Source organism: Sesamum indicum, linkage group LG11 (assembly GCF_026168435.1).
Source record: "Sesamum indicum cultivar Baizhima isolate 11 linkage group LG11, ASM2616843v1, whole genome shotgun sequence".
In the NCBI taxonomy this organism is placed as follows: domain Eukaryota; kingdom Viridiplantae; phylum Streptophyta; class Magnoliopsida; order Lamiales; family Pedaliaceae; genus Sesamum; species Sesamum indicum.
In genome coordinates, this window is record NC_142667.1 from 630,049 (window position 1) to 642,501 (window position 12,453).

The 12,453-nt window shown below is 32.2% G+C and overlaps 1 protein-coding gene and 1 long non-coding RNA gene across 2 annotated transcripts; one reads left to right on the forward strand and one right to left on the reverse strand.

Annotated features, from left to right (window-relative positions):
* Positions 1-3,590: 3,590 nt before the first annotated feature.
* LOC110012939 (uncharacterized) lies at positions 3,591-5,224 on the forward strand. The gene is made up of 2 exons (XR_002288100.2): positions 3,591-3,811; positions 4,944-5,224. It is a non-coding gene; the product is annotated as an uncharacterized LOC110012939 (long non-coding RNA).
* Positions 5,225-5,491: 267 nt separating this feature from the next.
* LOC105173099 (protein trichome birefringence-like 25) lies at positions 5,492-8,387 on the reverse strand. Its single transcript, XM_011094747.3, has 3 exons — positions 7,873-8,387; positions 7,234-7,517; positions 5,492-6,490 (listed from the first exon to the last, which is right to left on the reverse strand). The coding sequence occupies exons 1-3, from the start codon at positions 8,132-8,134 to the stop codon at positions 5,705-5,707; spliced, it is 1,332 nt and encodes a 443-aa protein (XP_011093049.1). The 5' UTR covers positions 8,135-8,387; the 3' UTR covers positions 5,492-5,704.
* Positions 8,388-12,453: the final 4,066 nt, after the last annotated feature.

Consider the following 12,453-nt stretch of genomic DNA (forward strand, 5'->3'; position numbering starts at 1 on the left):
ATTTAAAGGATCGATTTGACCATCAAAAGACTGTAATCTTACAATGTGCAAGATATAAGTGGATACAATTACGACTGCAAGATTTCAAAATAATTGCTGAATATAATTCTGAGATGTTTCGAATTATATCAAAATTAAGGTTATGTGGAGAAGATTTGACAAATGAACAAATGTTGGAAAAAATATTTTCTACTTTTCATCATCGAACCTTGTACTCCAGCAGCAGTACAGGAAACGTGGGTTCAAAACCTATTCAGAGTTGATTTCATGCCTGCTTGTTGCAGAAGAAAATAATCAGCTTTTATTGAATAACCATCACCCGACCCATTGATTACAAACATGGAATACAATATCTATGTCTTTTATGGATCCACGGACAAGTAATACTGAACTTGAAGTTCAACATATCATACATTTGCAGAGTGTTGCAAATAAGCTACCAGAAGCGTTAATAGATACCAAAAAGGTCATAAAATCACATATTCCGGTTGAAAATGTTCCAGCTCGTTTAGAAGTCACTGAAGCGATTCTTACTCAATTAAAGGCATCTAAGTCACATATACGTCGGAAGCTTGGTAGACCACTTGCCTCCAAAGATGCAAATCCTCAAAAAAAAGAAACATATCATCTCAATTAATCACGATGCAATGTGACCACTAGTATTGTCTGTAAGAATAAAATCCCTGAAGCGGCTTTATCTGAAGACTCTAAAAGTAATGAGCAAGATCTCGAGGATAGTTACGAGATACCTATTAATTATGCTCATAACAGTTTAGGTTGGTATCAAAAAGAAATTAAAATGAATAATATTTTTGCCTATTCTATAGTCGTCAAAATCATGGATGAAGATGAAAACGATCTTCAAACTATGGAGGAATGTCAACATCGAAATAATTGAAAATTTTGAAAAAAGACCATACAAGATGAGCTAGACTCGCTAAATAAGCGAGAAGTATTTGGACCTATAACTCCAACACCAAAAGGTTCAAACCAGTTGGCTATAAGTGAGTATTTATACGAAAGAATAAATGAAATGAAGTTGTAAGGTACAAAGCTAGACTTGTGGCCCAAGGCTTTACTCAAAAGCCCGAAATTGATTATACTAAAACATATATACGTGTAGTGGATGCAACCATACTTAGATTTTTAATCAGTTTATCAAATTGAACAACTGCAAATGTAGCTCATGCATGTGGTAACTGCATATCTATATGGGTCATTAGATACAGATATATACATGAGAATCCCAGAAGGATTAAAAATGTCTGAAGCATTGCAGTCAAAGCCTCGTCATATGTACACCATCAAATTGAAAAGGCCCTTGTACGGATTTAAACAATTAGGGCGTATATGGTATAATCGTCTTAGTGAGTACTTAATAAAGAAAGAATTTTACCATAATCAAATAAGTCCATGTTTATTCATAAAGAGGACAAAGTCGGAATTTGTAATCATAGCTGTGTATGTTGATGATTTGAATATTATTGGATCTACTGAAGATATTCGAAAAGCAGTTGATTACTTAAAAAGTGAGTTTGAGATGAAAGATTTAGATACTGCAAAGTATTGTCTCGGCCTGCAGTTCGAACATACTAAAGATGGAATTTTTATTCATCAGTCGAACTATATTGAAAAAGTCCTTAAGCGTTTTCATATGGACAAAGCTCATCCATTGAGTACACCTATGGTAGTTCGATCGCTTGATATTAATAAAGATCCATTCCGTCTTCTAGCACATAATGATGAGATTTTGGGCCCAAAAGTACCATATCTCAATGCAATTGGTGCATTGATGTATCTTACTAATCAGATATAGCTTTTTCAATTAATCTACTAGCAAGATATAGTTCAACACCAACAAAGAGACGCTGGAATGGTGTTAAATATATTCTACGTTATTGATGTGGAACAAGTACATGGGACTATATTTTGAACGACATAATGATGCCAAAACAACCAAATTAGTTGGTTATTCAGATGCGGGGTATTTGTCTGATCCACATAAACTATATCTCAATCTGGATATGTATTCATGTATGGTGGAACTGCTATTTCATGACGTTCAACCAAACAGACTTTGGTAGCCACCTCATCAAATCATGCAGAATTAATTGCATCATATGAAGCTGGGCGAATATGTATGCCTTAGATCACTAATACATTATGTTTGTCAATCATGTGGACTAGAATCAATTGAGAAAAGTCTTACAGTAATATATGAAGATAATGCGCATGCATCGCCCAAATCAAGGATGGTTATATTAAAGGCAACAGAACCAAGCACATATCACCAAAATTTTTCTCCACTCACGAGCTTCAAGTGGAAGGCAAAGTTGATGTTAAACAAAATCCATCAAGTCAAAACTTAGCAGATTTATTTACAAAGGCATTACCAACAAAGGTATCCAAACAACTCGTACGTAACATTAGCATGCGATACTTGAAAGATATTTGCTTAAATTGATTATACAACCGTACTCTTTTCCTTAGCCTTGATATTTTTCTCATTGTATTTTTTCAGGCAAGATTTTTAACGAGGCAGGATGTATATGACAAAAGGTATGCATTCAAGGGGGAGTATTATATAATATGTATATATAAATGCATACACCTCTTGATATTCCTTTTTAATGTCCATTATGTTATACCTTTTTGTATCCCCTATAATGATTTGTAATTATAATAGTTATGGTGTATTTTGTAACTACAATTTTGGTGGTCTATAAATATCACCATATATTTAAAAGGTCATGTAATTGTCAACTTGAATTTCAAATAAAATATATTTTTCTCTACTGATATTTTTATAAAAATATGAACCCATTAAAACTATTTGAACTTAATTTGATATCAATTGTTACCGTTACTTTAATAAGTCAGATTTAATAAATTTAATCTATAATATAAAAAAAAATTAGTTTTTTTATATTTTCTAAGAAACATATAAACATAAAAAATTTATTTATACAATTTACATTAGAAAAATAAATTTAGATGGTACTACAAATTATGTCGACGTGAATTTTAAATGACATATAAATTTTTTTCCAGATTTAAAAAATTATTCACTTAAAAAAAAGACTTATTAAAATAATTTCGAATACATTAATTCTAAATATGTAATTTAAAATATTAAGAATAAAATTTACCCAATAAATAAATAATCCAAACAATGTTTAAAAATAAATAAACTGGATAAAAATACATATATATATATATATATGTAGCACAAATATTGCATAAATTATTGTCAATTATATTAAATTATAAATACCAGCTTAATCATATTTATATGATTATCACTTTACTCAAAAAAATTATTAATTTAAATGAATCCAACAAATTTGTAATGAATATGAATATCTTTAATCTTAAATTAAATTAATCCAAATATTGATAATTCCAACCCATCAATTTCAATGTTGATTTTAATATATATATATATATATATAGTTATATTTAAAAAAAAAAAAAGTGTAAAGTAGGGGTGGGTGATTATTGGGCCCACCCTGAAGTTAAAGATATTAATGGGCCACTTTTATTGGGCCGATGGGTTACTAAAGCCCATTTAGAACAGAGAAGCCCAACATTATAGATGCATACAACAATCGTTTATACAGAGAGAGGAGGGAGAGAGAGAGAGAGAGAGAGAGAGAGAGAGAGAGAGCGGAGCTAGAGAGAAAAGGAGGAGGAAAGAAGAAAAATTGTAAGAATGATATACAGGAAGTGGAGTCTGCTCACCGGCCCCACCGCGGTACTCGCTGGAATAGTGGGGACCGTTATCGTCGCCGATCTCCTCTTCGTTGAAAATGTAAGCTTTGAAATAATTTGTCTCTTTTGGGTTTCCTTGGTTGGGTGTTTTAGAGTTCTGTATTGTGATTTTGCTTTTGTTTTGTGATTGAGTTTGTGCTTGAAGATTTTAATTTGTTGTATTGTCTCAATTTCTTCTGGATCGGACGATTATAATAGGTAATTTTCTTCCGTGAAACTTTTGATGGATATTTTTTTATCCCAAATTATTCAATCTTGGTGGCGCTTCGAAGATAAGGATTCAGTACCTTTATTTTTGCTTTAATTGATGGATATTGATCCCAAAATGGAGTCGTTCATCAAATTTTACTTGAATTGATGTTTAGTTAACGCCTCAATGTGTGAAGACTAATAGGATTGTGGACATACTGATTGGGACCAATAATACAATGTTTATGTTTAATTTTTTAGAAATTGTGTTGGAGTTTAGTTTAATCGTGTAATAGCGTTAGCGGAAACGAATGAGCAGAACAAACCTTAGTTTATGTTCCATGTATTTTGTACTCTACCTATCAAGTGAGCAAAAATTGAGTTGAACAATTGATTGAATGGTAAAAGTGATCACCCTGATATGTTAATAAACCAAACTCAGAGAATCTACATGATTCTTAGCCAAAATTCCAGGCAGCTTGGTTTATTTTAAGCCCAAAAAGAATAATTATAATCTTTAATCTTCAGTGTGAATCAGTGAACAGAATATTGATATTTCCCTAATGTGCTGAAAATCAAGGTGGCGTGTGCACAAGCACACGTTAACGGTGTGTATTCATTTAAGGAAAGTTCATATATCATGGTGAAGTTTGAGGATGAAACTATTCCTGGCATATTCTAGTCTGAATTTATTTTAGTTTTCCTATTTTCTTTGGCTTTCTTATATCTTGGTTACTTTAGATTTTTAAATTTTTGGTTTAATTTGCATCAGTTGTAGATAGAATCACATTAGTGATATAGAAGGATACAACAATGATTATTTAGTTGAGAGCTCACTCTCTTGTAATGAACTGGAGTAGGTGACATTTTTATAAATGAAGCATGTACTAGGACGATACTCCACCATAATTTTGTGGAGCTGTTGAACACTTCTTATGCACATTTACATGGTCTGATATCTGGTTCATGCTCCAAACATGCAGGATTGGTTACGTAAGGCAGACCAGAGGAAGCAAGAGACAGCACCTTCAACCAAGTAGAAGATACTACGTTCATCTTATCTGTGACCCAAGTCTGTCTAATGCTCTCTATTCATGAGATGTTTGCTACAGATTTGCTACTTGCTGCTTAAACCAAAAAATATTCCTTTGAATAAACTGTAGTTTTGAGACAGAAATTGTAGTTGAAAAAACTTCTGTTTCCTGGGGGAAGTTGAAACTCAGGATCTTTGTGTTATCAATATGTTGCTTCTCCATTGTGTTTATTTGTCCTTCTCATTGTGCAGTTATCCCGTTTACATGCCAACGAATTCTGTTGTTGATGTGGTTTGGTGTTCAAATGAAATATAGGCTACTACTTGCTTCTAGTTTCTTAAAATGCAGAATGGCAGTCAGTTCAAGAAACTAGGTTGTATTTTCAAGTATATCAAGAGAACATAATGTTGTTCTCTGCAGTGAAGTGTGAACAGATACTCGGCTGATCATGATATCTGCATTAACAATTTCTCTGTTAAAAGATAAAGAACCTGAGGTACGCTTTAAAAGCAACTTTTCTTCTTAGCCCGGAATCTGTACACTCTTTTACAAGGGTGACAATGCTTTGACATCTTAGAAAACATTTGTACATAATGCTTATACAGTGCTACCATTAATGCTATTTCCTCATCTAAAGAAGTGAGGAAGGAGAAGACTAAGAACCATAAGCAAAGTTGTACAAGAACTTTCAGGTGCAACAGCAACCATCATCAGTTTTTGTCTTTCAGAAGCATTTCCAGCATCAAGTCATTCCAAGAGTCTATAGGCCCCGGCAAGCACCAATGTAAACAGTCATTCTGGATCTTTGCATGTTTGTCTATCCTGGCATTAGGATGGAATTGCCGGTAAACCCCCGGATGACCATCAGGTCTCAGGAGCGACAAAAGCGTTGCGTCAAATAGCTCCAAATTCATTGAGTTTGCCGACCCTATTTCTGCTGCTGCGCTCTGAAATTCTTCAAGTTCAACTCTTCTCATAATTTCATCTGTATCATTAATCTCAATCTCCCCCTCTTTGAATGGTCTCGTTCGGTTGCAATAACCACCTGTATTCCACTCTCCATTCTCAAAGTGATCGGGAACCAAAGTTCTGAACAGCGTGAACGCCTTCTTCTTTGAGCAGATGATGAATTTCAACACTGAGTTTATGGCTTTTCTGTAGGCATACTGGAATCCCAGCTGAGTTATGTTTGCATTGTGACAGTTATGGCAGCCCACCAAAGTGTTGTTCTCATAGTAGAGTGCAGATTTGAGGAACCATTTTCCTCCAGCAACTATTACATAATCAAGATTCTCGATTTGCTTTGTCCATAATGTGTCCAGCTCATCAAGATGAAGCTGGATTAAGCCCGTTGAAACTCCGTTATCATCCTCGAAAGTATGCGCTTTGGTGAGGAAAGGCGACCAGAACAATGAGACAGTGAACTTGTATGAGGGGAAAGACCATCTTCTGTTTCTGTATGCTTCATCATGGTAGATGTCTACAGCTTTCTCGACCTGCAATATGATAGTTGTAAGCTTAAACACACTACCTCTACCCACAAGACACAACACAAGGACATAAAGCAACGGCGTATGACACAACAGTTGGTGGTGGCAAGCAACTGGAGATGCTTTAGGTGAAAAATTGACTCTTGAAGAATGGTAGCAACTAGATGTTGGTGGTACTGGTCAAAGGTAATATAATCACCATTACTAGCAGACACAATAAAGAAAACAAGCATAACAGTTCTCCAAATTCAGATCGATTTGATGGATGAAAATCAGGTTTTGACGAAGACGAAGAAACCACTAGAGCAACCTTATATCAAATCTCAGCAGATAACAGTAAGTGCAAAGCACAAGCAACCAAAGAAACCTTCCTTGACACATGTGAAGTGAGGAATCATGATATCAACCATCATCTATTCGTTGTCCCTACTCATTTTTCAAGCAACAGCTTATTACAACAGACAAATAGGACCCTTGGATGACATCAATTTTTGTTCGAATAATTACCATATCCCCAACACACAATGATAGCAATTGTGCATCCAACATTCTTTAAGTCTAAGATTGTGAGCAATATTATAAGGTCCACAAAGAAAGAAATTGATCAGCTGAATGAGGAACTCAAAAACGACAGGAACCAGAACATATGAACTGTCAACAGAAATGCTCAAACAAATAGATTTAGACATGAAACAGAGGATGAGCATCAACATTTGATCTCTTACAGTTTTTAAAGCTCGAAACAGTACCTTTGAGAGCATACAGAGCAACGACTGAACATGATTACGCATAATTGAATCACCGATAAAGGCCATTGATTTTTTTCGCATTATATTAAGAAACTTGTTTGGATCAAACTTGGGTAGATTGCAGTCCCTTGGTTTCCACCTCCAGTAGATGTAATCCGAATCTGGCCGTCCGTTCTTCATACAATTCTGAGGGGCTTCAATAGTTTGGCAAGTGGTGTTTGTGTACATTGGGCCATTAGGTTCAGGAACCCAATCTCCTAAAAATAAGTTGCACTTTTCTGTGACTGGAAAAGGTGAAGAAATCAGTCTGAATTCCAGGCAGTAAGCATCATAATTCATAAGGTATATTTGTAATGAATGCCCAAATTTTACAGGTAAAAGTTCAACTCACCTATATACATATTCAAGATTTTAGCCCTTAAATCTTCATTGTTTCTTACTAATAACTGCAAAAGTAAAGATTCAACTTTTTTATTCTCAATTTGATTATGTGGTCATCTTTTAAGCTACAAAATGCAGAAAGAACAGATTTTACTAAATGTTCTTCTTTTGTTTACTAATATTCAAAGCCCCAAAACACTACACAAAGTGTAGTAAAATCATGCATGGGCTTCAAGAAAAGAAGGGAAATTGACCCACCATTTTCTGGAGCATGATCATCGAGATTCAGAAAAGGATCATCAGTGATTTCAGGCGGTGGCTCAGCCACAACCTGGGGTGGCATAGTCTTGTCCACTCTCAACCCGGGCTTCTCATCATTACCCACAAAAACAGGTGAGAACTGAAATAAACTTGACGAGAAGAGGCGATAAGCAAGGCCCAAGACCAGAAAACACACAGCAAATTTCACCAAAACTGATGAAAATGTCTTCATCTGAATATTACCACTCAGTTGCTTCATTCTTCACTGTGTCACTGAGACCTTAATACATATAAAAGAACAAAAACTAAAGGTCTCTGCAACACAAAAAAGAAATAATTAAAGGGAATCAAATGATGACTCCAAGAAGAGATTCAAGAAATTCAGTGTGAGCTTTTCTGGAAAATGACTGAATTAAAATGGCTTGTGGGGGTGACTGGTGAGGGATTAAATGATAATAACCAAAAGATAGGTGGGGAAATGTACAAATTAATAAAGATGGGGGGTGGGTGTCTGCATGCGAGACTGACGTGCTGTGCTTCTGTAAGGTTAGTTTCTTTTCAAAGTCTTTCATCTGTCCATTTATTGCAACATTACTTTGAATAAATGCCAGTGCATCAGCAGTTTGGCTGTATATATATGTGGTGGTGGTTGGATATTTTTGTTTATTTATTTATTTATTATTATTATTATTATTAATATTATTATTATTATTCTCATTATTATTACTACTACTACTGCTACACTGTCATTCTTTAAGTTTGATATAATTGCACAAAAATTTTCTCTAATTTAAAAAAAAATTACATTTAATACTCTTAATATTATTTCTATATTCCTCTGTTAGTCAAAATTATTAAATTTGATAATATTAGGAAAAAAGTTTAATAAAAATTCATATCTAGTGTTGCTTGACTTATTATTCATTTATTGTTAGATCAAATAAATTCTTTCTAATCAAAATATCATTATAAGGTTGAAAATATACCTTTTTATATGCATTATTGTGTGAAAATATATAAAAATAGTTTGATCATAAAAAATTTGTTTATTTTCTTTCGACTTTTTCACTAATATCAGTAAATTCTATGGATTTACTGAATTAAGGAGTCTAAGAAACAAATGTCAATTTCCCGGGCTATAGAAGTTTAAGTATAATATACCAAATTTCAGGAAAGGGTAGTGTAAGTATCCATCATCATCATCATTATTATTATTATTATTATTATTATTAGGAATAATTATACTCCCCCTTGAGGTATGGTGTAATTACACGTACATCCTCTATGTTTTGAAAATATTACATCTAATACCTTTGAGGTTTGCTTCCATCTAATAAATAAGTCTCTCCGTTAGTCAAATTTCACCGAATTTGTCGATATTAACAAAAAAAAAATGAAAACAAAACCTATATTTACCTCCGATTGACTTATTATTGATTTATTGCATGTCAAATAAATATTTTAATTACAAAATTACCCTCATACATTTTCACACGTTAATATATGTGAGGAGGTATATATTTACCGTTATAAGGATAGTTTAGTTGGAAAAAAATTATTTGACATGTAATAAATTAGTAACAAGTCACTCGAGGGTAAATATCAATTTTCACTTGAAATTTTTGTAAATATCAGTAAAATTTGGTGAATTTTGACTAATAGAGAGACCTATTTGTTAGATATAAGCAAACCTCAAAAATACTAGATATAATTTTCCAAATTACAAAAAATTTATATATAATTACACTAAATTTTTAAGAACAAAAGTGTTATTATTATTATTATGTCTAGAATTATGAAAGGTGGTGCATATATATGTTCCTTGTTATGTTGGTTATTATGGGCTTAACCAATGAGCTCTTTAGCATAAGGATATCAATCATGCTTTCATTTTCTTGAGAAAAAGTTTGATTTTTTCTTCATTACTTGAGCAAGAATTATGTGATTTCATTCAAAGAAAAAGAAGAAGAAGAAGAATATGATTTCTTCAGCTTTAATCTTGAGTTTAGGTGGCCTTTAACAACTTCACCAACCAAAAATGGGGGTTATTAAGGTCTTAGAATTAACTTTCAAAATTAATAAATCTTGATATTTGGTCCAAATTTGATTGTAAATATTTGTTTAGTTTGTCTTTCTTTAGATGTATTATATCAATAGAGTAATTAACTAATTTTTGGGATAATTACACTCTCCTCTCCTGAAATTTGGTGTAATTACACGTAAATCTCTTGTGATTTGAAAAATTACATTTAGCACCCCTGAGGTTTGCTTCCGTCTAACAAAAATCAATCAGTAATATTCATCGAATTTGCTGATATTAACAAAAAACTGAATGAAAATTGATGTTTACCCTTGATTAACTTAAGATTGACTTATTGCAGGTCAAATAATTCTTTTCAGACTAAACTACTCCCATAATAGTGATGATATAGCTCCTCACATGCATTAACATGTGAAGACGTATGAGAGTAATTAATTTGGTTATAAAAAGATTTATTTGACCTGCTATAAGTCAACTCGAGTAAGTATAAAAAAAATACCACTTTTTTGTTAATATCAGCAAATTCGGTGAACTCTAACTAATGGAGGCTTATTTGTTAAATAAAAACAAACCTCGTGGGTGTTAAATATAATTTTTCAAACCACAAGAAATTTACATATAATTAATTTGATGGGGCCCATATTTTAGAGCTTTGAGGTGATGGTCAATCAACAAAGAAATTAGAATTTGGTGACCGCAGAACCTGAAAGGATATATGTTAAATTACTTTGGATTCTCTATTTCAAATTTATATTACTTTGGATTTTGACAATTTTTTTGCTATTAATTGATAAAAAATACTCCTATATTGTGTTTAAAATTACCTTGATCAAATATATATGTTTTTAACTTTGTTTTTAATTGATTTTTTTTTGTATTTTTATCCCTCCTAATTAAATATATTTATTTAAATATCAAAATCTACAAAAATATATATTTTTATACATTTATAATTTAAATAAAAATAAATTAAAATCACAATACAAAGAATATTATGTTTTAAAATTTAAATATTATATTAATGTAAATGTTAATGAACAATAACAATAATATTTTTTTAATTAATTTAAATTAATATTTAATTTAAGTATATTTTAATAAATTATTTACTATAAATAAATTAAATTTAAATTACTAGTTATGTATTTACAATGAAAGTTTAATACTTTTTATACTATTTTTAAATTTTAAATCAATTTATAATATCATTTTCAAATTTTTCTTTCTCTTAAATCAATTTTTAGATTTATTAAAAAATCATCACCATCGCCCAGGTAAGACGTCGCTCTCCTCTGTGTTGGTGGCGAACGTCGCCCCTCTGCATTGGACGACGGAGAGGGGGGTGGGGTGGACGACTGGTGGCGACGGGTGGAGGGGGAATTGGTGGAGGTGGGAGGGGTCCTGGTAGGGGGGTTAATTTTATTCTTTTCTATTTCTTTATAAATAATATTTTATATTTTATAATTATAAATATAATATATCAAAATTGATTAAATCTTAATCTTTAATAACTTAGATCTAACAATTGAGATGCATTGATTAAAATCTATGGTTGTTATATAATAAAAAAAATTCAACGGTCATTACAAAAACATAATGTGCGTTGTAGATTCTTATCCAAGACTTTGTATCATTTGATGATGCCATGTAAATCACTAAAAACATGTGAAGTGTATGGCTAACCCAATAACGAAAGTTTCACAAGGGGACTGGAGCAGGCTACCATGAGACAAAATATCTTCTTTCTAAAGAGATTCGATTCGAAACTCTTATATGTCCAAGGTTCAACATTGAAATAATTTCAAAGGTTTTTCCTAACTTTGTTCGTGTCAACAAATAATTCAAAATACCTCGACTTTTTTAGAACAATTTTTTTTTATACTTTGAACCACTATTGGTCATATTTCTCTTTATTGAGAAATTGAAGAAGCCATACAGGGGTTTTCTCAGGCCTATTCATATGGTACCTAACTAGGCTAAGGAATTCTACGATACCAGTAGGAATTCAGATCTCTTCACTTCAACTAGGCCAATAGTTCCGAAATATATAATTGATAAAGGAATAACAATCTTTTGACAAAAAATTGACGTCGTTAGCTTCAATTAACTGAGATGGGTGAGTACACTATATTTAAAATAACAAAGGGGATTTTTTTCCTATTTTTAAAATGCAATGAGATTTTTAGCTGACTTTTAAAAACACAAGGAGATAATATGCGATTCGACCGAATAAATCATATATCCAAATCCATCAAACATAACGATGTTTATCACACTTAATATGAGTATAATATATGAAATATTTATCTCGATAATATAATATGTAATTACTGTTTGTATGTCAAAAAATAAAAAAGTTGATGGTGTTAGCCACAAATGTTACGTCCAATGTGATATGATCTCAAGTCTCAATCTACCCTTTGATTGACTTTGCTTTCATCTTAAAGCTTAGACAGCCTCTCAACACAGTAGTCAAGAAATTCTGGTAGTAACTGCGAAGCCCTCTAGCTAACTGTTGCATTCCATAAGTTCTACAA

What these genes read in the sequence shown, in the direction of transcription:
- LOC105173099 (XM_011094747.3), bottom strand. Translation starts at nt 8,134, where the DNA reads ATGAAGCAACTGAGTGGTAATATTCAGATGAAGACATTTTCATCAGTT. An exon ending in TGATCATGCTCCAGAAAATG is followed by an intron (nt 7,518 to 7,872) that starts GTGGGTCAATTT and finishes CACCTTTTCCAG; the next exon opens with TCACAGAAAAGTGCAACTTA. An exon ending in TGCTCTGTATGCTCTCAAAG is followed by an intron (nt 6,491 to 7,233) that starts GTACTGTTTCGA and finishes ATCATATTGCAG; the next exon opens with GTCGAGAAAGCTGTAGACAT.